Below are 22,462 nucleotides of genomic sequence, written 5' to 3'. Positions count from 1 at the left end.
CTTCCCCTAGCAACAACCTCGGGCTGAGCGCAAAGGCGGGGCGAACGCATGCGCTGCAGCTCTGTCCACCGCCAGTCGTGGGACAGAGTGCCGGGCTCCTCCTCTTGCAAGCCTAGCCCTTCTCCCCGCCTCCTCCGGCCCGGGGTCCGCGTGGCGGGGCGCGCGCGCACTCGGGCTCAGCGGCTGCTGGTCTCCCAGGCCGCGGCAGTGAGGGGAGAGGGCGGGGCTGAGTCCTTCGCTGCCCCGCCCCCTTCGGCCCGGCGTCCCTACCGCGCCTGCGCGCTCCCGCCCGGTCTCCATCTTGGAATTGGGAGGAAGAGGGAGAGGGAGACCGGGACGAGAGCTGGGCTGTGGTGCGGAGAGAGGCTGAGACGGAGAAGAGGAGAGGCAGAGAGGGCGCGGGGACCGTCAGCAGCGCCTTAGCTATAATCTTTCAGCTATTCTCGGAAGAGAGAAGGGAGAGAGAGGAGGCCGGGGCGGGAGTGGGGGCTGTCACCCTCGGACCCCGGCGTGAGAGGGGCCGTGCGGCCGGACGTCCTCGGGGTGGGCCCCCAGTCGGTGGCCGAAGACCTAGGGCTCAGGCTCCTGGGTCCCAAATTTCCGGGCTTTGCCCCTCGCTTCTCAGATACCCGGGTATCAGTTCTCGTAGTCCAGATATCCGGGACTCGGGTCCCAACCTCTCTAAACCTGGGTCTCTGTTTCATAGAATTTCAAATATCGGGTTCAGGCCCCTGCGTGCACCAGTATCCGGGGTTCATTCCCCAGGCGTTCAAATATCGGATTCAGTCTCCAACCCGTTCAAATATTCGGGGTTCAGACCCCACAATCAGAAATCCGGAATTCGGCAGCTGTCGCCCTCGAGGAGGGGGAGGACTGGACCGCGAGGTCAGATTAGGTTGTCACCCCCTCCCCTCCAGGGGAGGCTTCCCGGGCCCGCCCCTCAGGAAGGGCGAAAGCCGAGGAAGAGGTGGCAAGGGGAAAGGTCTCCTTGCCCCTCTCCCTACTTGGCAGAGCCGCTGGAGGACCCCAGGCGGAAGCGGAGGCGCTGGGGCACCATAGTGACCCCTACCAGGTGAGACACGGGGTGCAGGGGCGCGGGTCCCTGTGTCTAGCTCTGAGAAGAAAGGGTGCGCCTTTTTGAGAAGCTGGACTTGGGTAGGCCGTCTCCTCAGGATGGGGAAGCCTAGCTCAGCCAGTGGTCAGCCTCTGGCTAGCCTTGCCTTCTGTTGCCACCCCCTTCCCCTTCCTCTTCCCTTCATTGTGTCTGGTTGGTGGGGGACCTCAGGTGACAGGGTCTCTGATGTCACCGGGGTTCACACCCTAGGGCGCTTCAGCTAATCAGATGGATTTGCACTTCAGTCTTCTCGCCTTCACTTTGCCCCTCACAGCCGCCTCTCCTCCCTGATATGCGCCTTTTTCCTGCCTATTCTGCCTTGTTGAATCCCATGCCTCTGATTCCGCTGGTGGGTCTGCTTATCTGCTTTTCAGGCCTGGTCTGGTTGAATTTCTTGTCCTTGCAAGGAAATGTGTGTATATATGTTTGTGTGTATGCGTGTGTGTATGCTTGTGTGTGTGCTTGGAGGTGCCTGGCAATGTTTTCCGCCAGCTGCAGTTACCTTCCAATCTCTTGCTCTGGTGGTATCAATAATCTCATCTATTTGTCAAACGATCTGTCTTTTACAAAGTGCTTTGACAGCCATTCTCTCATGTGACATCCCCGCATTCACCCTGTGGGGGCCTCATTTATTGGCATCTTCCCATTTTACAGTTGAGAACGTTGAGGCCCAGAGAGGTTGCCCAAGGTCACACAGTGGCAAAACCAGAATTTGAACTCAAGTCCTCAATCACATCTTTCCCTGATGCATGCCTGTTTCTTGCCATCTCTTTTCCTCTGAGTTTGGGCTCGGCCAGGGGTCCCCAGGAGACCAGGCTGGGATGAGGTTTAAGAATGGGGGTGAGATGAGCTTCCTTTCCAGGAGGGCTCTACTCAGAAGCTTTTCCTGGTGGGAGGCTCTGGTTTTTGCCACTGCCTCATGGAGTTTTCATCCACTGTGACCTTCATCTTTACCCTCATCCCAGGGTTTGGCCTGGATTCCTGAGCGGGTTCGCTCCTGACAAATGGTAGCACTACTGGCATCTTTTAACTGTTCAAGCCAAGCTGTTGGGGTAGAATGATCCCCCAAAGGATTAAAGCTTTGTGGGGACCTTGGAGGCAGGGAAGGAAGAATCCATATGCTGAGTGTCTGCATGGTGTTCCTAAGTATGAGATCTCATTAAAATCTTACAACAGCTCCATGCTGTAATCCATTTCACTGAAGAGAAGACCAAGAACTAGAAGGAACTTATTCAAAGCCCTGTTGCTGTACATTGCAGATGGGATGTACTGGTAGCATAGCTTAGGAACAGATTGATACGGGTTTCCTCATCTATAGAATGGAGATAACGTTGTCCATTTTGGAAGGTGGTTATGATTTAGCATTGACCTTTGTTATTGTTCCGGTGTTTGTTGTTATTATGGAGAAGGGGACCTGCATGATGTTTTGCCAGTGGGTGGCACCCCTTCCATGTGGCCTTGGGTCCTAGGTTAGCATTCTGGGACCCTGTATTGGTAAAGAGGTCAGGAAGATTCCTTTGGCAAGTTGAGAGCACCTGCCTTTGTGTGTGGGTGTGTGGTGCTGGTGAGGGGTGCTTGGCACTATTGCTGGCAGAAGAGAGAAAAGGGCCTTACTTTGAGCAACCTGGGAGCTGCTGAGGGCTGAGCAGCGAGCAATCAGTCAGTCTCCCAGGCTATTCTGAGCCCGCACCCTGGGGGCCCACTGGAGAGTCAGGCTCCCTCCTTGCCCTCCAGCTTCCAGTTGGACTGAGGAGACAAAATTAACAACACAACAGGAAACAATGCATGACAGAATAAATTACATGCTAAAATTGTTAGGTGCTTTTAAGTAGCTAGAACTCTGCCCCAGGGGTCCAGCTCTGCTGAAGGCCCCTTTGTGCCCAAATTCTGATAAGTGCTTAGGTTGGAGCCTGTTTGGAATCTCCTTGAGGGTTTTGGTTCTGGTATCCTGCAGGAACTTTCTCTGGGTGTTTGGCTGGGTGCCCTAGGCACTCTTCCCAATGGCTGGAGTGGTCAGGACAGGCTTCCTGCAAGAGGGAAGCTGAACTTGGGGTGACAACTGAGAGAGTAATGGGCAGGCCTAACCAGGGAGCAGAAGGTTCTGTTCTCTGACCTTGGAGAAGTCCTTTTTCTTCTCTGTGCCTCAGTGATCTCACCTAGGAAATGGTGATCATGATTCTGCCCTGTCTGTTTTGAAGGGCTCTGAAATCATAATGATGGAGGACCAGCTTTGGACAAGGCACTTAACCTTGCTGAGCCTGTTTCTTTATCTGTAATATAGGGGAAATCCTACTACTTGCTTCATAAGGTTGTGGTGAGGACTGAATAAGAGATAATACATGTAAGATGCTCAATAAATGTTATTTGTACCCTGCAAATGTCCTGTACCTTTGTGTGATGCTTATGCAATTGGACAGGACAAGTAAGGTGGCCCAGACCACAGAGAGGCCCTCACAGCCAGATGCCATTTATATCCCTATTCTTCCTATTCTAGATCTCCCCCTGCCCTTTTTGAGAGTGACTCTGCGGGCCCCTCTGGGCCAGTACCCACTTCTAACAATGGACGGATTTCCACTGCCTCCGGCCTGGCCATTTCCTGTTCTCTTCCAGGGTGTGAGAGGTTGAGGGAGGAGGGGACCTCAGCGCCAAGGGGAACAGAAAGGTGCCTGGAAACAGTTGGGGTATGGGACTTACGGGACAGGACACTTGGGGCTCTGGACTGCTGCCTGGGAGGCAGAATGTTTTATCCTTGAAGGGAGATACAGGGGCTATAGGGAAATGAGAACTTGTTGAGTGCTGAAGGGGGTGGTGAGGATGCTTAGCTTCCCAGAATCTTCCTAGCAGTTTTAGGGACTCCAGGGACCCAGCCCGCGTGATCTGGTTGCCAGGGCAACTTCATTTTTTGGAGCTTTGGTGTCGTTCCTAATCTCCCCCTCCCCTTCCTCAGCAGTGCCTCCCCCTCATCAGGGAATGAGGGGAGGAGATGGCAGAAACTTGATGGGTCCCTTCCTCTCCCTGAAGGCTCAGTCCTTGCTCTAAGGGTCCCATTTCCATTCCCCAGGCCAGGCCCCACTCTCAGGGCCCCCAGGGGCCACCATGCCAGCTGGGGGCCGGGCCGGGAGCCTGAAGGACCCAGATGTGGCTGAGCTCTTCTTCAAAGATGACCCAGAAAAGCTCTTCTCTGACCTCCGGGAAATTGGCCATGGCAGCTTTGGAGCCGTATACTTTGTGAGTTGGGTCCTGGGATGGTATAATAGAGATGGGGACTCTTCCTACCCCTGTGGACCTCCCAACAGCCCTTGCACACTACTCCATCACACTGGTCTTTCCTGCCTCCTTCTGCTGGGCCAGCAAGTCTTCCCATGCCTGGCTCTCACTGGGACCTTCAACACCTTCTGGTCTGGTCCTCTAGGCCCGGGATGTCCGGAATAGTGAGGTGGTGGCCATCAAGAAGATGTCCTACAGTGGAAAGCAGTCCAATGAGGTAGGCCAGGTGCAATACAGCCAGGTTGGGGACAGGGGACCCCTGTCTCAAGGTGCAGGCTGGGTAACCTCTCCCTACCCTGACACCCTAGAAATGGCAAGACATCATCAAGGAGGTGCGGTTTTTACAGAAGCTCCGGCATCCCAACACCATTCAGTACCGGGGCTGTTACCTGAGGGAGCACACGGCTTGGGTGAGCAGGTGCCAGACTCTGGCCTGATCTTTACCCCATTCACGCCCGTCCTTATCCTGGTCCAGTGTCTTAGGTGGGCCCTGTTCATGGTGCTGTTGTGGGATCTTGGAAAGGAGGAAGTCTCTTTTGACTGCTTTAGTCCTCAGACGTAGCCACTGAGCAGAAGCCTGGCTCAGAGTGACATAGGCTATTAGCAGGTGGGACAGGTCACTGTGGGTTGGAGGAGGCGGAGATTGAATGGGAGTTTGAAGGGATTCAGATGGGCGGTGGTGAATGTCTTGGGCCTGGACTCTGAAACTCTCCCACCACCCCCTCATTGTCTCCAGTTGCCCTTCCTCCCTGTTATCACCCCGGGGACATAGCTTGAGTGCAGGACACTCAAGGAAGCTCTGTTTTGAGTCCCTGCCCAGGAGACTGATCTCTGACCCTTGTCTCTTCCTTAGCTGGTGATGGAGTATTGCCTGGGCTCAGCTTCTGACCTTCTAGAAGGTAAGTGACTCATGGGCCAATAAGTGGACAAGGGAGAAGAGCAGGGGAGTCATAGGGAAGGGTTAAGGGGAACTTACTCCAGTCCCACCCTTGCACTTCCTTGGGTTGATGTTCTTCCTCACTCTCCAGTGCACAAGAAACCCCTTCAGGAGGTAGAGATCGCAGCCGTGACCCACGGGGCACTTCAGGGCCTGGCGTATCTGCACTCCCACAACATGATCCATAGGTACAAGCAGCACCGGCAATGTTTGGGAAGGGATTGCTATCTGCACCACCTGTCACTTAACTGGGCTGCCCCTGCCTGGCTTTCCTGAGACACATGTCTCATCCCAGTACTTTGTCTCTGGCAGGGATGTGAAGGCTGGAAACATCCTGCTGTCAGAGCCAGGGTTAGTGAAGCTGGGGGACTTTGGTTCTGCGTCCATCATGGCACCTGCCAACTCCTTCGTGGGCACCCCATACTGGTGAGTGAGTGAGTGGTGGTGAGTGGAGAGAGCTCCCAGGATGTTGGGAGTACGAGTGACAGGGTCTCGGCGGGTGATTTGCCTCTCTCTCCTGATCATTCTCCCAGGATGGCACCCGAGGTGATCCTGGCCATGGATGAGGGGCAGTATGATGGCAAAGTGGACGTCTGGTCCTTGGGGATAACCTGCATCGAGCTGGGTAAGAACATCCTCTCTGTTCCCTCATCTTCTTTTCCGTTCTCTTCTGTTACTTCCCAGACTACCCCATTCTCCTAGGGATAGGATCCCAGGCCTCCAAGTTCCTGTCCATTGTGACCCTACCCTGGAGCCCCAATACAGGCAACTGGCAAATTCTGCCAGCTCTTAGGCCTAGAGATTTTGTAGCGTTCATCTCTTCCTGTCCACTATCCTGGTTCTAAATCTTTTCTTAGTGCCCATCATGTGCAGTGCTATGGACTGTGATTCTGGAGGGATAGCAGTGAATGAGTAGCCTGCCTTCATGGAACTTACATTTGATTTAGGGAAACCACGCAGGCATGTTTTCTTTCAATGTGATGAATGCTGTCTGTAGAAGTTACAGGAGCGGTTCAAATGTAAAACAAGGGACTTGACCTAGTTTAAGGGCTGAAGAAGGCCTTCTTGTAGCAGAATGTTGAAGCCAATCCACAAGATAAATAATAGCTGTTTGCAGAATGCAGGGAGAGGTTTCCAGGCAGAGAGAACAGCATGTGAGAGGCCTAGAGGTAAGAGCAGGCCTGGGGAACTGGGACTAGCTTCAGTTATTTGGAACCTAGCATGTAATGCAGAGAATAAGGCCAGAGAGTTAGGCCCAAGTGAGTTCCTAAGGCCTTGAGGCCATGCCAAGGTTCTCATCTCTGTCAGCCAGCACTATTGAAACAATTCTTTAATGAGGTAGGTAACCTTTATAAAGCTTTCAACATAATGTCAGGCACAAAATAGTTGCCTAAGAAAGAGCTGCTGTTAGTTTCTCTTACAACAACCTCCTGCAATGATCTCTCCAGTCTCTTCTCCCTTCCAGTGTGTCTTAAGTACTGATGCCAGAGAGGTCTACATAAGCTCAGTGCTGTCATTTCACTCCCTGTTTGGAGCCATGATTGGCCCCCTGTTGCCTTCAAGATTGAAGCCATCCCTATCCTTCCTCGCACCAACCTAGAGGCTTTGTTTCCTAAAGGCTGGCCCTTTCCTTCATGGGCTCCACGCTCTGAGTGTGTCATGAACTTTTCCACTTCCTTGCCTTGGTTCGTATTGGGTCCTCTGCCCGAAGTCAGAGATTTAGACAAGCCCTTTTCCTCCATCTTCACTGTCTCCATTTACCATTTGATGCCAGGCCCAGACAGTTGATGAAAAATGTAAGAAACAGACCCAAGTATAAGAAAAAACTAGATCTGTCCATTTTATTTCTAGTTTTTGGAAGAGATGTGAATACTAAGAAATATTACTCTACTATTTGAAAAAAAAACATCAAGTCTGATTATAAATGTCAACTCATACTAAGTCAGTATCAGGGAAGCAATGTGGAGGAGGCTGTGGCAAACTGGAGATTGCTGTTTTCATAGAAAGAGGGCAGCTAATGCTTATCTTCAGACCATTGTTATGCAGTAATGTAGACTCCATTTCAACAGATCTAATTGTTAAGGAGAAACTGGAAATTTATATTATTTGATTATTACTATTGGCAGTTAATTTAAAAAATCACCATTTAGGCTAAAACAACATGACGTTTGTCTGGGCTACAAGGGACTCTTAGGGACTCGTAGCTTGCACTTTTCTTTCTAATCTCAGGGCTTTTTACAAAGCCCTTCTCTGAACTCCCTGAAGATATACTAGCTTGAAGGCCCACTGCATACTCTCAACTTCCCAGCCACTTCCCTGTTTCCCTCTTATACCAGTTAATACTTTGATGTTATTTTTTCAGTCCTATTTAATCTTCTTTTTTAGACTGAAAATTCCTTGAGGGCAGGGCCTAATTCTTGTTTTTATCTTCCCCATAGCAATTATCAAGTTATCTGCTCGCTTTGGCACCTAAGAAGTATTAGTTGGGGTAATAACTGAATGGCTGTCCTTCTGCCTTCATTACTGCTTTGGTGGATGTTATTTTCTTTGACCCCTATTCCACCTGTGTGCAGTGGAGAGGATGGGTGTTGTATTTTACAGAGGAAGGAATTAATTGACATGCAACAGGATGATGGGAACTTTTCAAGGTCATGTGGCAAGGAAGTCAAGGAACTGGGGTTTGAACCCAAGTCGTCTCAGTTTCATTCCATTGTCCTCTACCCCCTGCCACCTCTCACCTTCTTCCCTTTCACCTTTTTCTGTAGCGGAACGGAAACCACCGCTGTTTAATATGAATGCGATGAGTGCCTTATACCACATTGCACAGAACGAATCCCCCGTGCTCCAGTCAGGACACTGGTGAGGACTGAGATTCCCAATCTGGGCCCAGGGGTTAGGCCATGGGGTACAGATGCCTGGCTCATGCCTTCCCCACCCCTCTCCCACCCCCTGTGACTTTCAGGTCTGAGTACTTCCGGAATTTTGTCGACTCCTGTCTTCAGAAAATCCCTCAAGACAGACCAACCTCAGAGGTCCTCCTGAAGGTGAGGGCCTGCTGGCCTAGCATTCTCTTGGAACTGTAGCTTGTTAAAGCCACAAGAACCCCTAGGGAAATTAGTGGTTCCCAGTTCCTCCTCCACCAAGAGCTTCGTTGATTAATTCCCACCCCATCCCCAATGCCCAGTGGACTCTGTGTTTTACAAGATTTTATCTACCAGACTGCCTTAATTTATTAAGTAATAATCTGTTTTCCCATCTTTTATTAATCAAAGACTTACGTAATTGCCAGCCAGAGCTTCTGGTCAGCGTGCGATAACCAGGGTTGCCCCACTGATCTGATGTAATGCAAGCCAAAAGCCTGTGTAGCCTTATCATGGGTAAATGTATGATTTCCCTTAGGTGTTTTTTGAATTGTCAAAAATAGAGGGGCCCCATTCCCTTCACAGACCCATGGGGACCTGAGGAGCCTTAGTTGGAAACTTCAGATTATGTAGTTGGACCTACTTGTTTTATAATTGTAGGATACTGTATGAAGCCCAGAGGGGCCTCATGACATGTCCAAGGTCACATAGCCCTTTAGTAGAGGAGCTGGACAAGAATCCAGATCTCCTGACTATTCCTGCCTGTCAGCCATGCTTAGAGGAAGAAGAGTCTGGGGAGTAGGTACTAGGTGGTACAGAAAATTATTGTGGGAGAAGGGCTTGGGACAAGGCCAGCATCAACCCATGGTGGGCGTGGGCCCCAGAAGAGTGCCTCAGGCTGGAGGGAATGCCAAGGGCTGTGGGTTGTAGGGGGAAGGGGAGTTGGCAGCAGGCCTCAGTGTCCTCTTCCCCCAGCATCGCTTTGTGCTCCGGGAGCGGCCACCCACAGTCATCATGGACCTGATCCAGAGGACCAAGGATGCCGTGCGGGAGCTGGACAACCTGCAGTACCGTAAGATGAAGAAGATCCTGTTCCAAGAGGCACCCAACGGCCCTGGTGCTGAGGCCCCAGAAGAGGAAGAGGTGACCCAGCTTGCCCTGACACCCCTCCTTATGCCCCGTGTGTGCCTACCCCCTGCAGCTGCTTGGCCCCTTCCGCAGCCCTACTCACACCACCATCTCCCCATGCTACCTCCATGCATGTGCCCCAGGGCTTTCCCTTCCCTGCCCAGCAGCCTATGCCCTATTTGCAGGAGGCCGAGCCCTACATGCACCGGGCCGGGACTCTGACCAGTCTCGAGAGTAGCCACTCAGTGCCCAGCATGTCCATCAGCGCCTCCAGCCAGAGCAGCTCTGTCAACAGCCTAGCAGATGCCTCCGACAACGAGGAAGAGGAGGAGGAGGAGGAGGAAGAGGAGGAGGAGGAAGAAGGCCCCGAAGCCCGGGAGATGGCCATGATGCAGGAGGGGGAGCACACGGTCACCTCTCACAGCTCCATTATTCACCGGCTGCCGGTACACAGCTCACCCGTGGGGGGCCTGAGCCACCTGCTCTAGAACCACCTGGGTCCTCGCCCTCGCTCCCTAAGCACAACACTCCTCTGAGTCTGAGTGGCTCTCCTCAGGTCACTCTCTTTGGACCCAGTGGCCTCTGAGCCTTGAGTGTTCCTTCTGTCTCCCTCTAGGGCTCTGACAATCTATATGATGACCCCTACCAGCCAGAGATAACCCCCAGCCCTCTCCAGCCGCCTGCAGCCCCAGCTCCCACCTCCACCACCTCTTCCGCCCGCCGCCGGGCCTACTGCCGAAACCGGGACCACTTTGCCACCATCCGAACTGCCTCCCTGGTGAGTGTAGCCATCCTCACTCGTCCTGCTTGCTGTCTGTTTTTTAAGTCTTTTTAAGTCTAGAAATGATTTCCTCCCTGTGGCATGGGATCGAGTCCGAATTCTACCCTCATTTTCTGTTGCTGGCTCCTGCCTGCTCCCCTTAACCCTCCAGCTTCCCTCCTCTTCCCAGTGGACTGTTTTGGTCATATGGCCCAATCTGGGTGTTTCTAGCTTGGCAAACTCTTACTCCATTTTCGTAGCCTGACCTAACTGACATCTCCTGGGTTACGTGCCCAGGCTCCTCTGGCAAGTCAGGTGCTTCACAGTTGTGTGCTGGGGGAGCCCAGTGCGGGGGGAGCCTGTGCCTGTGGAGCCCTGTGCCGGGGGTGTCCAGTGCCGGGGGTGCCCTGTGCTTGGGTGGTCCTGAACAGCATCATGATAGGTTTGCCGGATTCTGTGCCCCAGAGGGCAGGGATGGTGTTCAGGTGTCTGCCTCATGCCAGCAGTTAACTCTCAGGCTTACACACAGGCCTATGTTAATCCTCCCAGCTCCCCTGGGGTGGGGGGAGGGTAGGATCCCATTGGAGAAAGGAGGCACCTGTGGCTCACAGGGGCCACTTGCCCCAGTGCCTTTGGTGGCTCTCCGCTCCTATAAGTAGGCCCTTAGCCCTCTCTTAAAATCACCTCATGGCAGTCTTTTTCTCAGTTCACAGGTTAGGCTTATCATAAAACATAGCTTTTCATCCATGTTTTTAATAAGCCTTTAGATCACATTCCTGCTCAGCTGCATTTGAGCGTCAGCAATCCCCTTAGAGGCCACTGATTCAGTCTAGTATGTTCTTATGGCCTTTGCTTGGGGCTGGTTGTGTTCCAACAACTCTTCAGATCCCATGGCGTTTTGTGGTACTGTGCAGAGAGGTCTTGACTGCCAGGAGCTTGGCTGCTGGGACTAGTTTAAGAGCCACACATAGAGTCAATTGAGATTGAGACCTGAGATCAGACTTTGGATGAAGGTGTCCAAGCCCAGTGTTCTTGTTATTCCAGCATCTTGTGGCCCCGATCCCAGCTCAATACCTGGGGAGTGATAGGCCCACCATGTTTGCTAAAAGGGAAGGAAGCCAACACTTATTAGATAGAGTCTGAACTTACCCCACAGCTCCTATGAGGAGGTATTATTTCCCCGTTTAACAGATGAGGGAACTGGTGCTTTGAGAAGTTAACTTACTTGAGATCACGTGATTGGTAAGTGGCAAAGCTGGGATTTGATCCTAGGTCTGTCTGACTCACTGTTTCAAATTAGTATGGATTATTCCTACTTTTGTGCCAGGCCCTGTGCTTGCCACCTTTTATCATTCAGTCACACCAATTTGTGAAGTAGATAATACCACCATTATCCAGTTGAGGAAACAGGCTAGAGAGGCTGTGTGTGAGGAAGGTGCTAAATGAGAATGAAACTCATGAGTTGAAAACCCATGTTCTTCCCCACGGAAGACCCTTTGTGTTAATTAACTAGGGGCCAAGCTGAGCCCCAGCTGTCACCCTCTCTCCTGCCCCAGGTTAGCCGTCAGATCCAGGAGCATGAGCAGGACTCTGCACTGCGGGAGCAGCTGAGTGGTTATAAGCGGATGCGACGACAGCACCAGAAGCAGCTGCTGGCCCTGGAGTCGCGTCTGAGGGGTGAACGGGAGGAGCACAGTGCACGGCTGCAGCGGGAGCTTGAGGCGCAGCGGGCTGGCTTTGGGGCGGAGGCAGAAAAGCTGGCCCGACGGCACCAGGCCATCGGTGAGAAGGAGGCACGAGCTGCCCAGGCCGAGGAGCGGAAGTTCCAGCAGCACATCCTTGGTCAACAGAAGAAGGAGCTGGCTGCTCTGCTGGAGGCGCAGAAGCGGACCTACAAACTTCGCAAGGAACAGCTGAAGGAGGTGAGCTAGGGCTGCTCGGGGGTGGGACCAATGGCAGGCCAGGTGGGCCCTGACCCTGCTCCCCTCTGCCCTCACCCAGGAGCTCCAGGAGAACCCCAGCACTCCCAAGCGGGAGAAGGCTGAGTGGCTGCTGCGGCAGAAGGAGCAGCTCCAGCAGTGCCAGGCAGAGGAGGAGGCAGGGCTGCTGCGGCGGCAGCGCCAGTACTTTGAGCTGCAGTGTCGCCAGTACAAGCGCAAGATGTTGCTGGCTCGGCACAGCCTGGACCAGGACCTGCTGCGGGAGGTAGGCGTCCCAGTCTCCATTCTCCTCCCGCTCACTCATGGATCCCAGGGACCCACACTTTTCCATTGGCCTCATTCTTGTCTTCTTTCCCCTTGGCCCTCTAGTGTTAGAGTTCATCTTTACTTCAGTGCCCCTTTTACTTCTCATCCCCAACAGATCCTGCCAGAATTTCCTTAGGCCTCTCTGTTCCCAAGACAGGCAGGAGCTTGCCTCCCCTGCACCCTCATCTCCTGCCATCCCCGGCTCCCTCTGCCAAGGAGCCCTGGCCCCTCACTTTGTTGATACCAGGCCCCGGGCCCTGCATTTCTTCTGCCTCAGGACCTGAACAAGAAGCAGACCCAGAAAGACTTGGAGTGTGCACTGCTGCTTCGGCAGCACGAGGCCACGCGGGAGCTGGAGCTGCGGCAGCTCCAGGCCGTGCAGCGCACGCGGGCTGAGCTCACCCGCCTGCAGCACCAGACGGAGCTGGGCAACCAGCTGGAGTACAACAAGCGGCGTGAGCAAGAGTTGCGGCAGAAGCACGCGGCCCAGGTTCGCCAGCAGCCCAAGAGCCTCAAAGTACGTGCAGGCCAGCGCCCCCCGGGCCTCCCACTCCCCATTCCTGGGGCTCTGGACCCACCTAGCACAGGCACCCCTATAGAAGAGCAGCCCTGCTCACCTGGCCAGGAGGCAGTCCTATACCAAAGAAGGCTGGGCAAGGAGGAGGAAGCAGTTGGAGAGAGAAGGATTCTGGGAAAGGAAGGGGCCACTTTGGAGCCCAAGCAGCAGAGGATTCTAGGGGAAGAATCAGGAGCCCCTAGTCCCAGTCCACAAAAACATGGGAGTCTGGTTGATGAGGAAGTTTGGGGTCTGCCTGAGGAGGAGATAGAGGAGCTTAGGGTGCCCTCCCTTGTACCGCAGGAGAGGAGCATTGTTGGCCAGGAGGAGGCTGGGACGTGGAGCTTGTGGGGGAAGGAGGATGGGAGTCTTCTGGATGAGGAGTTTGAGCTTGGCTGGGTCCAGGGCCCAGCACTGACTCCAGTCCCCGAGGAGGAGGAAGAAGAGGAACAGGGGGCTCCGATTGGGACCCCTAGGGATCCTGGAGATGGTTGTCCTTCCCCCGACATCCCTCCTGAACCCCCTCCAACACACCTGAGGCCCGGCCCTGCCAGCCAGCTCCCCGGACTCCTGTCCCATGGCCTCCTGGCTGGCCTCTCCTTTGCAGTGGGGTCCTCCTCTGGCCTCCTGCCCCTCCTGCTGCTGCTGCTGCTTCCATTGCTGGCAGCCCAGGGTGGGGGTGGCCTGCAGGCAGCGCTGCTGGCCCTTGAGGTGGGGCTGGTGGGTCTGGGGGCCTCCTACCTGCTCCTTTGTACAGCCCTGCACCTGCCCTCCAGTCTTTTCCTACTCCTGGCCCAGGGTACTGCACTAGGGGCCGTCCTGGGCCTGAGCTGGCGCCGAGGCCTCATGGGTGTTCCCCTGGGCCTTGGAGCTGCCTGGCTCCTAGCTTGGCCAGGCCTGGCTCTACCTCTGGTGGCTATGGCAGCGGGGGGCAAATGGGTGCGGCAGCAGGGCCCCCGGGTGCGCCGGGGCATATCTCGACTCTGGTTGCGGGTTCTGCTGCGCCTGTCACCCATGGCCTTCCGGGCCCTGCAGGGCTGTGGGGCTGTGGGGGACCGGGGTCTGTTTGCACTCTACCCCAAAACCAACAAGGATGGCTTCCGCAGCCGCCTGCCCATCCCTGGGCCCCGGCGGCGTAATCCCCGCACCACCCAACACCCATTAGCCTTGTTGGCAAGGGTCTGGGCCCTGTGCAAGGGCTGGAACTGGCGTCTGGCACGGGCCAGCCAGGGTTTAGCATCCCACTTGCCCCCACGGGCCATCCACACACTGGCCAGCTGGGGCCTGCTTCGGGGTGAACGACCCACCCGAATCCCCCGGCTACTACCACGCAGCCAGCGCCAGCTAGGGCCCCCTGCCTCCCACCAGCCACTGCCAGGGACTCTAGCTGGGCGGAGATCCCGTACCCGCCAGTCCCGGGCCCTGCCTCCCTGGAGGTAGCTGACTACAACCCTTCCAGCCCAAATCTAGAGCATTGAGCACTTTATCTCCCACGACTCAGTGAAGTTTCTCCAGTCCCTAGTCCTTTCTTTTCACCCACCTTCCTCAGTTTGCTCACTCACCCCAGGCCCAGCCCTTCAGACCTGTAGACAGGCAGCCTCCTCGGCCGTGGAGTCCAGCAGTCACTCTGTGCTCTCCTGGCGCTCCTCCCCTAAGTTATTGCTGTTCCCCGGCTGTGTGTGCTCATCCTCACCTTCATTGACTCAGACCTGGGGCCAGGGGTGGTGGAGGGTGGGAAGAGTCATGTTTTTTTTTCTCCTCTTTGATTTTGTTTTTCTGTCTCCCTTCCAACCTGTCCCCTTTCCCCCACCAAAAAAAGAAAAAGACAAACACAAATAAAATATCTGAGCGGAACTGTGCCTTTGGCCCAGGCTGCCTCTGTCTGCTTTGTCCTGCCGCCTAGCCTCCCCGGTATGCCCCCAGGCTGACCCTCGGCCTGGCTCCATGACCTCTTCACCCCATCTCCGTTATCTCAGCCCCTCTCACTCCTCAGCCTCATGCTCTCTGCCTTCATAGCTTCATTGCACCATGACCACCACCGGCTCTGGGGTCTGGGCCCCTGTAGAACTTCACCGAACTTGTTGGTCCCTCAGAGCCCCTGTTTGCGGGTTCCTTCCAGAGTTCTTAGTTTCCAGGCCCTTGGTCTTCTCATGCCCTGCATTTTCTCCCAACCCGTTCCCTCCATGGTACCCGGCTACAGGGGGCCAAATTGCTCTCCTGCATCAGGCATTACCCTAGTGGGTTGGGGACGGGGCTGCAGACCCTCCACAGTAGGGGGTGCTGAGCTGGGGGCAACCAGGCGGAGTATGAGGGCTGTGGCAGCAGGACTGGGTGTGGGCCTGGAGTGGGAGCTGAGTGTGTGAGGGGCCGGGCTGGAATGTGGATCTGGTCAGGGTGGCAGCTGCTGGCCGATTGAACTTGTCAGGCCCTTTCTGGCCACCTCCTTTGCCCCTTTCTCCTCTGTGGCCCAAAATGGGGCAGCCCCTTCTTACCCATTTCTCAGCTCGGTGCTTCTCCTCCTTCCCTGCCTTCCTCCCTGAGCTGCTGGACCTGGGACTCCTGTGTCTGTCCTTAATTGTGTTGCTTTTTCTTCACGGGTGTTTTGTGTGACTGGTTCTTCTCGCTTGTTCTTGTGCACGTTCTCATATTTGCTCACGTGCTTCTATCTCTAGGTCACAGTCTCTCCCTCTTTGCCTGGTCAGAGCTTCCAAGATCCTCAGTTCCCTGTCCAGTAACTCCGATGTTTTCTCGTGGGTATCCCACCTGCCCAACTCCGTGCACGTGCTTTGGAACCTCTTGTCTTCTCCGCATCTCTTGCCCATCGAGACCTTCCTGATCTCTCTCAACACGATCCCACCTCTCCATGTCTGTCTGTATACAGCTCCCCCAACCCCCTCTGTCTAACATGTTTTCTGTTTCTCTCCCTCTCCCTGTCTCTGCTTCTGTCTCCTCTCCTCTTCTCTTTCTTCTCCCCGTTTTCCCTGGTTGTTCCTCCTCCTCCTCCTTTTCCTCCTCCTCTTCCCCACTGCCCCCATCTCCCCTTGATCCGTCCACTGCATAGTCTAAGGAGCTGCAGATCAAGAAGCAGTTCCAGGAGACGTGTAAGATCCAGACTCGGCAGTACAAGGCTCTGCGAGCACACTTGCTGGAGACCACGCCCAAAGCTCAGCACAAGAGCCTCCTTAAGCGGCTCAAGGAAGAGCAGACCCGCAAGCTGGCGATCTTGGCCGAGCAGTATGACCAGTCCATCTCAGAGATGCTCAGCTCACAGGCGGTGAGGCTTGGGGTCCAGGGAGGGAGCGCGCTAGAGGCCGGGCTCTGTACTTTGCTTTAGAGAATTGGACGGTGCAGGGCATGCACAGAGCTAGGGCTTTTGTACTTGGGAAACTCACATACTCTCCTTCTGTTCGTGTTCTCCACAATGATTTATTTCATATTCTCCTCAGTGATTTTATTCTGTTAGTATTTTCTTAAGGTCTTGACAAAGCCATGTGCCTATTCCCAAGAACCACCAAGGAAAAGAGTGGCTATTATTTTTTCCTGGCCCTGAGTGAGTTTAATGGATAAACAGGGTGCAGATTAAAGTGAGTGTGGCCCTCAAGCCCATTTACTCAGACTTCTGGAGGATTTTGAAAGTTGCTGTTCTAAAAAATGATCACACTAACACTGGAATGGGCCACTTAAAATGTGCAGAGAGGGTAGAGAGTGGAAACGCCCCACCCAAGGCTGTTCTCTCACCCAGTCCCACCTCTCCCAGGCAACTTGTTAATAATTACCTGTATTTTGTATTTTTTCAGTGCACATTTTGAAAGAATACATGAATTTTAAACACAGATGGAATCATACTTTACATTTACTATTCTCTAACTTCCTTTTTCCACTTAATACTTCTTGGACATCTTCCCGTCAGTACTCCTGTCTCATTTTTTTTACAGCGTAGAATTTTCCACGATATAGCTGTACCATAATTTATTTAACCCATCCCTTATTGGTGGACATTTAGGTTGTTTCCAGTATTTTGCTATCACAACGCTTCCGTGAACACCTCGAGCACATGTGCAAGTATACGTGGGGGATAGATTCTGCAGTGTAATTGCTGTGCCACAGGGTATGACCATCTTCCATTCTGATAGATGTTGAGACCGCTGCTTCTTGAAACCTTAGGGCCCAGCCCTACCTGGGGCAGGGGAGGATAGTGGGGGTGGGGGAGGAGATTCCTACAACTGGTTGTTCATCTTCCCCAGCTACGACTTGATGAGACCCAGGAGGCAGAGTTCCAGGCCCTTCGGCAGCAGCTTCAACAGGAGCTGGAGCTGCTCAACGCTTACCAGAGCAAGATCAAGATCCGCACAGAGAGCCAGCATGAGAGGGAACTGCGGGAGCTGGAGCAGAGGGTCGTGCTGCGGCGGGCACTGCTGGAGCAGCGGGTAAGGGGCCCAGCCTCCAAGACTGGGGAGGGAGAGTGGGCTCCCGCCCCTGACTCTAACCTCTGTTCCGGATGCCCCAGGTGGAAGAGGAGCTGCTGGCCCTGCAGACAGGGCGCTCTGAGCGAATCCGGAGTCTGCTTGAGCGGCAGGCCCGTGAGATTGAGGCCTTTGATGCAGAAAGCATGAGGCTGGGCTTCTCCAGCATGGCTCTGGGGGGCATCCCGGCCGAGGCTGCTGCCCAGGGCTATCCCGCTCCACCCCCTGCCCCAGCCTGGCCCTCCCGTCCCGTTCCCCGTTCCGGGGCACACTGGAGTCACGGCCCTCCTCCACCAGGCATGCCTCCTCCAGCCTGGCGTCAGCCGTCTCTGCTGGCTCCCCCAGGCCCCCCAAACTGGCTGGGGCCCCCCACACAGAGTGGGACACCCCGTGGCGGAGCCCTGCTGCTGCTAAGAAACAGCCCCCAGCCCCTGCGGCGGGCAGCCTCGGGGGGCAGTGGCAGTGAGAACGTGGGCCCCCCTGCTGCCGCGGTGCCCGGGCCCCTGAGTCGCAGCACCAGTGTTGCTTCCCACATCCTCAATGGTTCTTCCCACTTCTATTCCTGAAGTGCAGTGGGGAGGAGCAGATAAACTGGGCAGGGCAGGGGTGGGTGGAGCCTGATGCTGGAGGGCACTGAGCTGGAGGCCCCCACAAGGGTAGAGGACAGGATGTTGGCTCCAGCTCCCCTCACACCTCCTCATCTCATGAGCTTCTTGGGGCTGGCCAGTGGCCCAGAGCTAGCTTGGGGATAGGTGCCTCAAGGCTGCCTGGGAGCCCCGCCTCCCCACCATGGTGCCAGGGTCTCCCTCCGCCACCTGGGAAAGGAGGGAGATGTGCGTGTCAAATATTCATCTAGTCCCCTGGGGGAGGGGAAGGGTGGGTCTAGACATACTATATTCAGAGAACTATACTACCCTCACAGTGCGGCCCTCAGACCTGCCACTGGGCAGAGCAGATCTGGGGCCTGAGGTGAGGAGAATGAGAGGCCACCTTACTGGCAAGAAGGATCAGGATGGGGTCTTGGGGTCAGGATGCCTGGGTCTCCCCATTCCCGTTACTGTCTGACGTCCTGTGCCGTCTTGTCCTTTTTTTTTTTTTTTTTTTTTTTTAATTGGGATCAGGGCTGGGGCGGGGAAACAAGGGAAGGACCTTGGGGAAGGGTCTGCTCCTGGGCCTAGGGGCAGTCGTGGGAGCCCCTCTCAGCTGTGGGGCTGGCACAGAGCCCCAGGCAAGCTTTTAATAAACTGTTGGTTATTCTAACAGACCTCAGGATTCACCCTTTCTGTCTTTGGTGTGCGTGAAGGACTTGCTCAGTGGCCGGTGAATAGTACTGCTTGTACTTTTTTAAAAAAAATTTGTTGGGCTGTGTATCTAAACATTTCAGTGATTTTAATGACTTCAGGTGTGACCAGATCAGATCTCAAAGGTGGTCTTCAATCCCTTGACCTCTAATTCCTGTTTTCTTCGCTTTGGCTTCAAAGATTCTTAGGTTTGCTTTCCACACAGACCCCGGGCAGCTCTATGCTTACATCTTCCCGCAAGTCTCAGCAGCCATAGTTCAGTGGAGACCTCATGTGACTCCACAGGCTGGGCCTGTAGCCAGAGAGGCCTAGAGGGCTGAGACTGGCCCAGGAAGTCAGGGCTTTTCCCCACCCCTTCGAGGCCAACAGCCCCTGGACAAAGTGGTTGTTTGCAGAAGAAGGGGGAAAGGTTAAGCACCGGCTGCCCTCAAGTCATTCTATCCCCCTCCCAAGTGGGCATTAGGTTATCAGACCAGGCTAAAAGCAGAGGGGCCACTGGGCAGGCTGGCAGCACAGGAGCCACACACCCTTCTCCAGTGGGTCTGGAGGCAGGGACTTCTTCCAGGAACCCGGGGGAAATTAAAGGGAACCACGCCAGGGGAGGAGGTGGAGGCAGTGACTCCTCAGTTTCCTGGCCCAAAATACAGGAGGTGAGAATGGGGGACCAGATTTGATGAGGTGATTATGAACACTCCTTTATTGAGTCTTAAAAAATAAACACCTTAAACGGAGAGCGTGAAGCTGAGAAGTAGCATCCCAATAGCTTGCGTCCTCAGGAGCCGCAGTCTTCTCTGAAGAAAGCTGCTTCTGTTCCGTAGACGCCGGGCAAGGGGTGCTATGTATGTTTTGTACATGGATCAAGGGTCCCTCCTGGGGGTGGCAGAGCTCAGTTACTCTCGCCATCACTGCTGATGATGCCACGCATATGTGACCAGTCCGGGGGTGCAGGACGGGGCCGCTCTTCGTCTGAGTCCAGGGTCCGACGGTACAGCTCCCCTGGGGGTGCTGCTTCTCCTAAAGGGTTCCAGGCTGTACGTCTGCGTGGCCGGCCTAGGGGAAAGGGGAAATGAGAGATCAGATACCTCAGAATGTCCAACCTCACCTATCTGCTCCCGGGCAGCGAGAGGAAATCCCTTACCCGAGCCACTGATGATGTTCGCAACATCCAAGGAGGCTACCTCAGCTGCCTCCTCCCTCTGCTCTTTCAGGGCCCGACACTTCTCTAGGGAAGGGGTACCTGGGGTAGAAGAAGCTGGTGATCCTCTCCTCCCCAGCAGCAAGGCCCTCTACTGCAGCCCCCAGGGCACGCCGGGCCTCACCCTTCATGCCTAGGGCTTCCAGTTCTGCCCGGAGGATACTCAGGCGCTCCTTGTGTGAGCAACAGGAGCCCAACAGCTTCTTGTAGTTTCGATGGGCACCACAGGCCCGAATGTAGCGCTTTAGCCTCATCACAGCTGGGTGGTCCTCTCCACGGCGACCTGAGCCAGCCTAGCAAGGAAAGACAGCAGCTGAAGGCGAAGCCTGCTGAGCCCGAGGCAGGGTCTCCCTCTTCCCTAATGGTAGCCTCCCACCCCTCCTCACCCTCACCTTCCCGCCTTTGGCCTCTGGACTTCCGTCTGAGGAGGAAGAGGAGCTTCGTGTCCTGCCTTTCCTGGAGCTCTTCTTGGAAGAGCGGTTCTTCCTCTCCCCCTGGGGGTCGCCCCCTGCCTCGATGTCACTCACTTCCCTCTCCAAGTCACTCTCCTCACCACTGGTGCTGCCCAGTGTGGCCATCTTTCTAGAGCCTTTAGCTGTGGGTTCCCTCTTCCCACTGTCTTCCTCGTCCTCGCTGCTTCCACTCAACCCCTTCCCCTCCTTAAGCTGGGTCCTGTCCTTGCTCTTCTTCTGCACTGGGGGTTCTCCATCTCTCCCACTGTCATCCCCACTGCCTGCTGCCTCTTTCTGCTCTTCCTTGCTGTCTGAGTCTCCCATGAGCCTCTTTGCCTGGCTTTTCGGCTTACAGCTCTTCTCCTCCCTAGCTGACTTTCTCCTGCCATTGCTCCTGGCTCTGGGTTTCCAATCCTGCTTTTCCTCGTCCCCTTCTTTCTCTTCCTCTCTTGCTTCCTCCTCTCTGTGCTCTTTCTTCCCAGCTAGGATCTCCTCCTCCTCTTCACTTAGCTGTTCACTTTCCTTCAGGCTTTGAGTTCCTTTATTTCCCTCCACCTTCTTTGCTGTCCTCTGAACGGGTTCTTCCTCGCTCTCCTCGCTTTCTTCCCTGGTCTGCTTCCTGCTGACTGAGGCTTTGCCTGGTGCCTGCTTCTTTGCCACAGGTTTCTTCCTATTCTTCCCCTTGTCCCCCTTTTCCTCCTCCTCACTGCTCTCCTCTCCCCTCTGTGCGGGCAGGTCCCTCTGCCATTCCTCATCACTGCTCTCCTCAACTGCCTTCTTTGAGGCTCGCCTTGGATTCTCCTCCTTGGCTGGGCTGACTTCTGCTGCCACCCCATTCTTTGCTGGGGGTCCAAAGTAGTCTGGGCTGGAGGCTTCAGAGCCGGACTCTGGAATATGGACAGGAGAGAGGGTCCAATTGAGACAGGCTCCTCCTGTCCCTTCTCCCTTCACTTCGGATAGGTTGTCTCGAGCCCTGCCCTGACAGTTGGAGGGGCAGCAGGAAACAGCTATCTGTCCTCGCTGTTCCCCGTTCCTGCTTCACTGGCCTCGCTCCCTCATCTAACGCCTGGGGACATAAGAGATGCGCAGTGAATGCTTCTTGAGTGAACCAACGATGCAGAAGTCCCCCATAGCAGGTAGGAAGCACTAACCCGACTCTGAATTGAAGCGGAACCTTTTTCTCTCCGGGTCGCTACAAGGGGTGGGAGGCCTCTTGCCCTTCTTGGTAAGGTCCTGTTTCTCCTCCCTGGAAGCGGCTTCATCCACCTGTGTGTGCGCCAAGAGGGCGAACTATGCACCAAGGCGGCGTTCACCGCGCCCGGTCAGGCCCTCCTCCTCGGCAGCAAGCCCCGCCTCCGCCTCCCGCGGCCCAGGCTCCGGCCGGCACACCTGCATCTTCAGCAGCTCCCCCTCCACCAGCCGCTTCAGTGCCTGCTTCTCCTCTGGCTCTAAGTGGTCGCGGCCGGAGTGAGCCAGGTACCTCCGCCGCACGATGGAATGCGTGAGTGTGCTGCGGGGACAGGGTGTCAGGATGGAGTCCCGTCCCACCCGCGCCCTTTCCAACCCCATCTCCAACTCCCTGGGCACCTGAGGTCCGGGCGGCCTCGGAAGAAGCTACGGGTGAACTCCTGCATCTCCTTCTCCCGCGCCATTTTGCTCAACCCAGGATTGGCGGCTCCCGCCTTTTTTTCTTCTCGGCCTCCGTCAGCGCGTTTGACAGCGGTTCGCGCATGCGCAGTGCTGCAGCACCATGGGGCAAGAGACCGTTGGCCTTTGGCGGCGGATCGCGTGGGCTGATAACTTCGCCAGACGAGACTTGTTTTCCCTGGGCAGTTGGAGGGTCTCGCGGCTCCTACCCTTTCTTGGAACGAATCATTTTTAAATTTCTCGTTAGAAACCGATTCGGCGCCGGCAACCTTTGGGTGAAACGTAATCAGCCCTCGAGGCTGCCTTCCTTCCTGGTCAGGAGCACCAGCTAGGCCGCTATTATTTCGCAAGGCAGAAGAGAAAAGGCATCCTCACGAGGAGACGAGGAACCTCGAGGGAAAATCCTTTTGTGGCTTCAAGTGTCTAAGCACATTAGAGTCAGGAACGGCGCCCTCCAGCTTCCGCCATTTTTGTGGCGTCACTGCGTCACTGTACGCCATCCCCAGCGCAGCCACTCGCCATCGCGCTCCTTTCC

At 55.1% G+C, this 22,462-nt stretch overlaps 2 protein-coding genes across 8 annotated transcripts; one reads left to right on the top strand and one right to left on the bottom strand.

The window, feature by feature from the left end:
- Positions 1-72: 72 nt before the first annotated feature.
- TAOK2 (TAO kinase 2) lies at positions 73-18,596 on the top strand. Of its 5 annotated transcripts, none has more exons than XM_023191214.2 (19): positions 73-1,072; positions 4,176-4,342; positions 4,527-4,598; positions 4,690-4,791; positions 5,235-5,280; positions 5,410-5,506; positions 5,631-5,744; positions 5,852-5,943; positions 8,084-8,177; positions 8,281-8,362; positions 9,155-9,322; positions 9,493-9,753; positions 9,924-10,085; positions 11,624-11,989; positions 12,069-12,272; positions 12,591-12,830; positions 15,931-16,143; positions 17,114-17,296; positions 17,377-18,596. In XM_023191214.2, exons 2-19 carry the CDS (start codon positions 4,211-4,213, stop codon positions 17,896-17,898), a joined length of 3,150 nt encoding a protein of 1,049 aa, XP_023046982.1. In that variant the 5' UTR covers positions 73-1,072; positions 4,176-4,210; the 3' UTR covers positions 17,899-18,596. The 5 variants fall into 5 exon arrangements, with proteins under 5 accessions (XP_023046982.1, XP_023046983.1, XP_023046980.1 ...); XM_023191215.2 differs by lacking the exon at positions 17,377-18,596 and adding an exon at positions 16,873-16,977 and having other exon boundaries at positions 17,114-17,251; XM_023191212.2 differs by lacking the exons at positions 15,931-16,143; positions 17,114-17,296; positions 17,377-18,596 and adding an exon at positions 3,609-3,776 and having other exon boundaries at positions 12,591-14,728.
- A 64-nt stretch (positions 18,597-18,660) lies between these two features.
- Positions 18,661-22,419, bottom strand: HIRIP3 (HIRA interacting protein 3). Of its 3 annotated transcripts, XM_023191216.2 has the most exons (7): positions 21,868-22,393; positions 21,670-21,790; positions 21,432-21,546; positions 20,221-21,167; positions 19,953-20,121; positions 19,772-19,870; positions 18,673-19,683 (listed from the first exon to the last, which is right to left on the bottom strand). In XM_023191216.2, exons 1-7 carry the CDS (start codon positions 21,930-21,932, stop codon positions 19,520-19,522), a joined length of 1,680 nt encoding a protein of 559 aa, XP_023046984.1. In that variant the 5' UTR covers positions 21,933-22,393; the 3' UTR covers positions 18,673-19,519. The 3 variants fall into 3 exon arrangements, with proteins under 3 accessions (XP_023046986.1, XP_023046985.1, XP_023046984.1); XM_023191218.1 differs by lacking the exon at positions 20,221-21,167 and having other exon boundaries at positions 18,661-19,683; positions 21,868-22,419; XM_023191217.2 differs by lacking the exon at positions 19,772-19,870 and having other exon boundaries at positions 18,661-19,683; positions 21,868-22,016.
- Between the last annotated feature and the right edge of the window lie 43 nt (positions 22,420-22,462).

Source organism: Piliocolobus tephrosceles, chromosome 17 (genome assembly GCF_002776525.5).
Source record: "Piliocolobus tephrosceles isolate RC106 chromosome 17, ASM277652v3, whole genome shotgun sequence".
NCBI classification, from domain to species: Eukaryota; Metazoa; Chordata; class Mammalia; order Primates; family Cercopithecidae; genus Piliocolobus; species Piliocolobus tephrosceles.
Note: the sequence above shows the minus strand (reverse complement) of the source record. Positions and strands in the feature narration are given on the sequence as shown.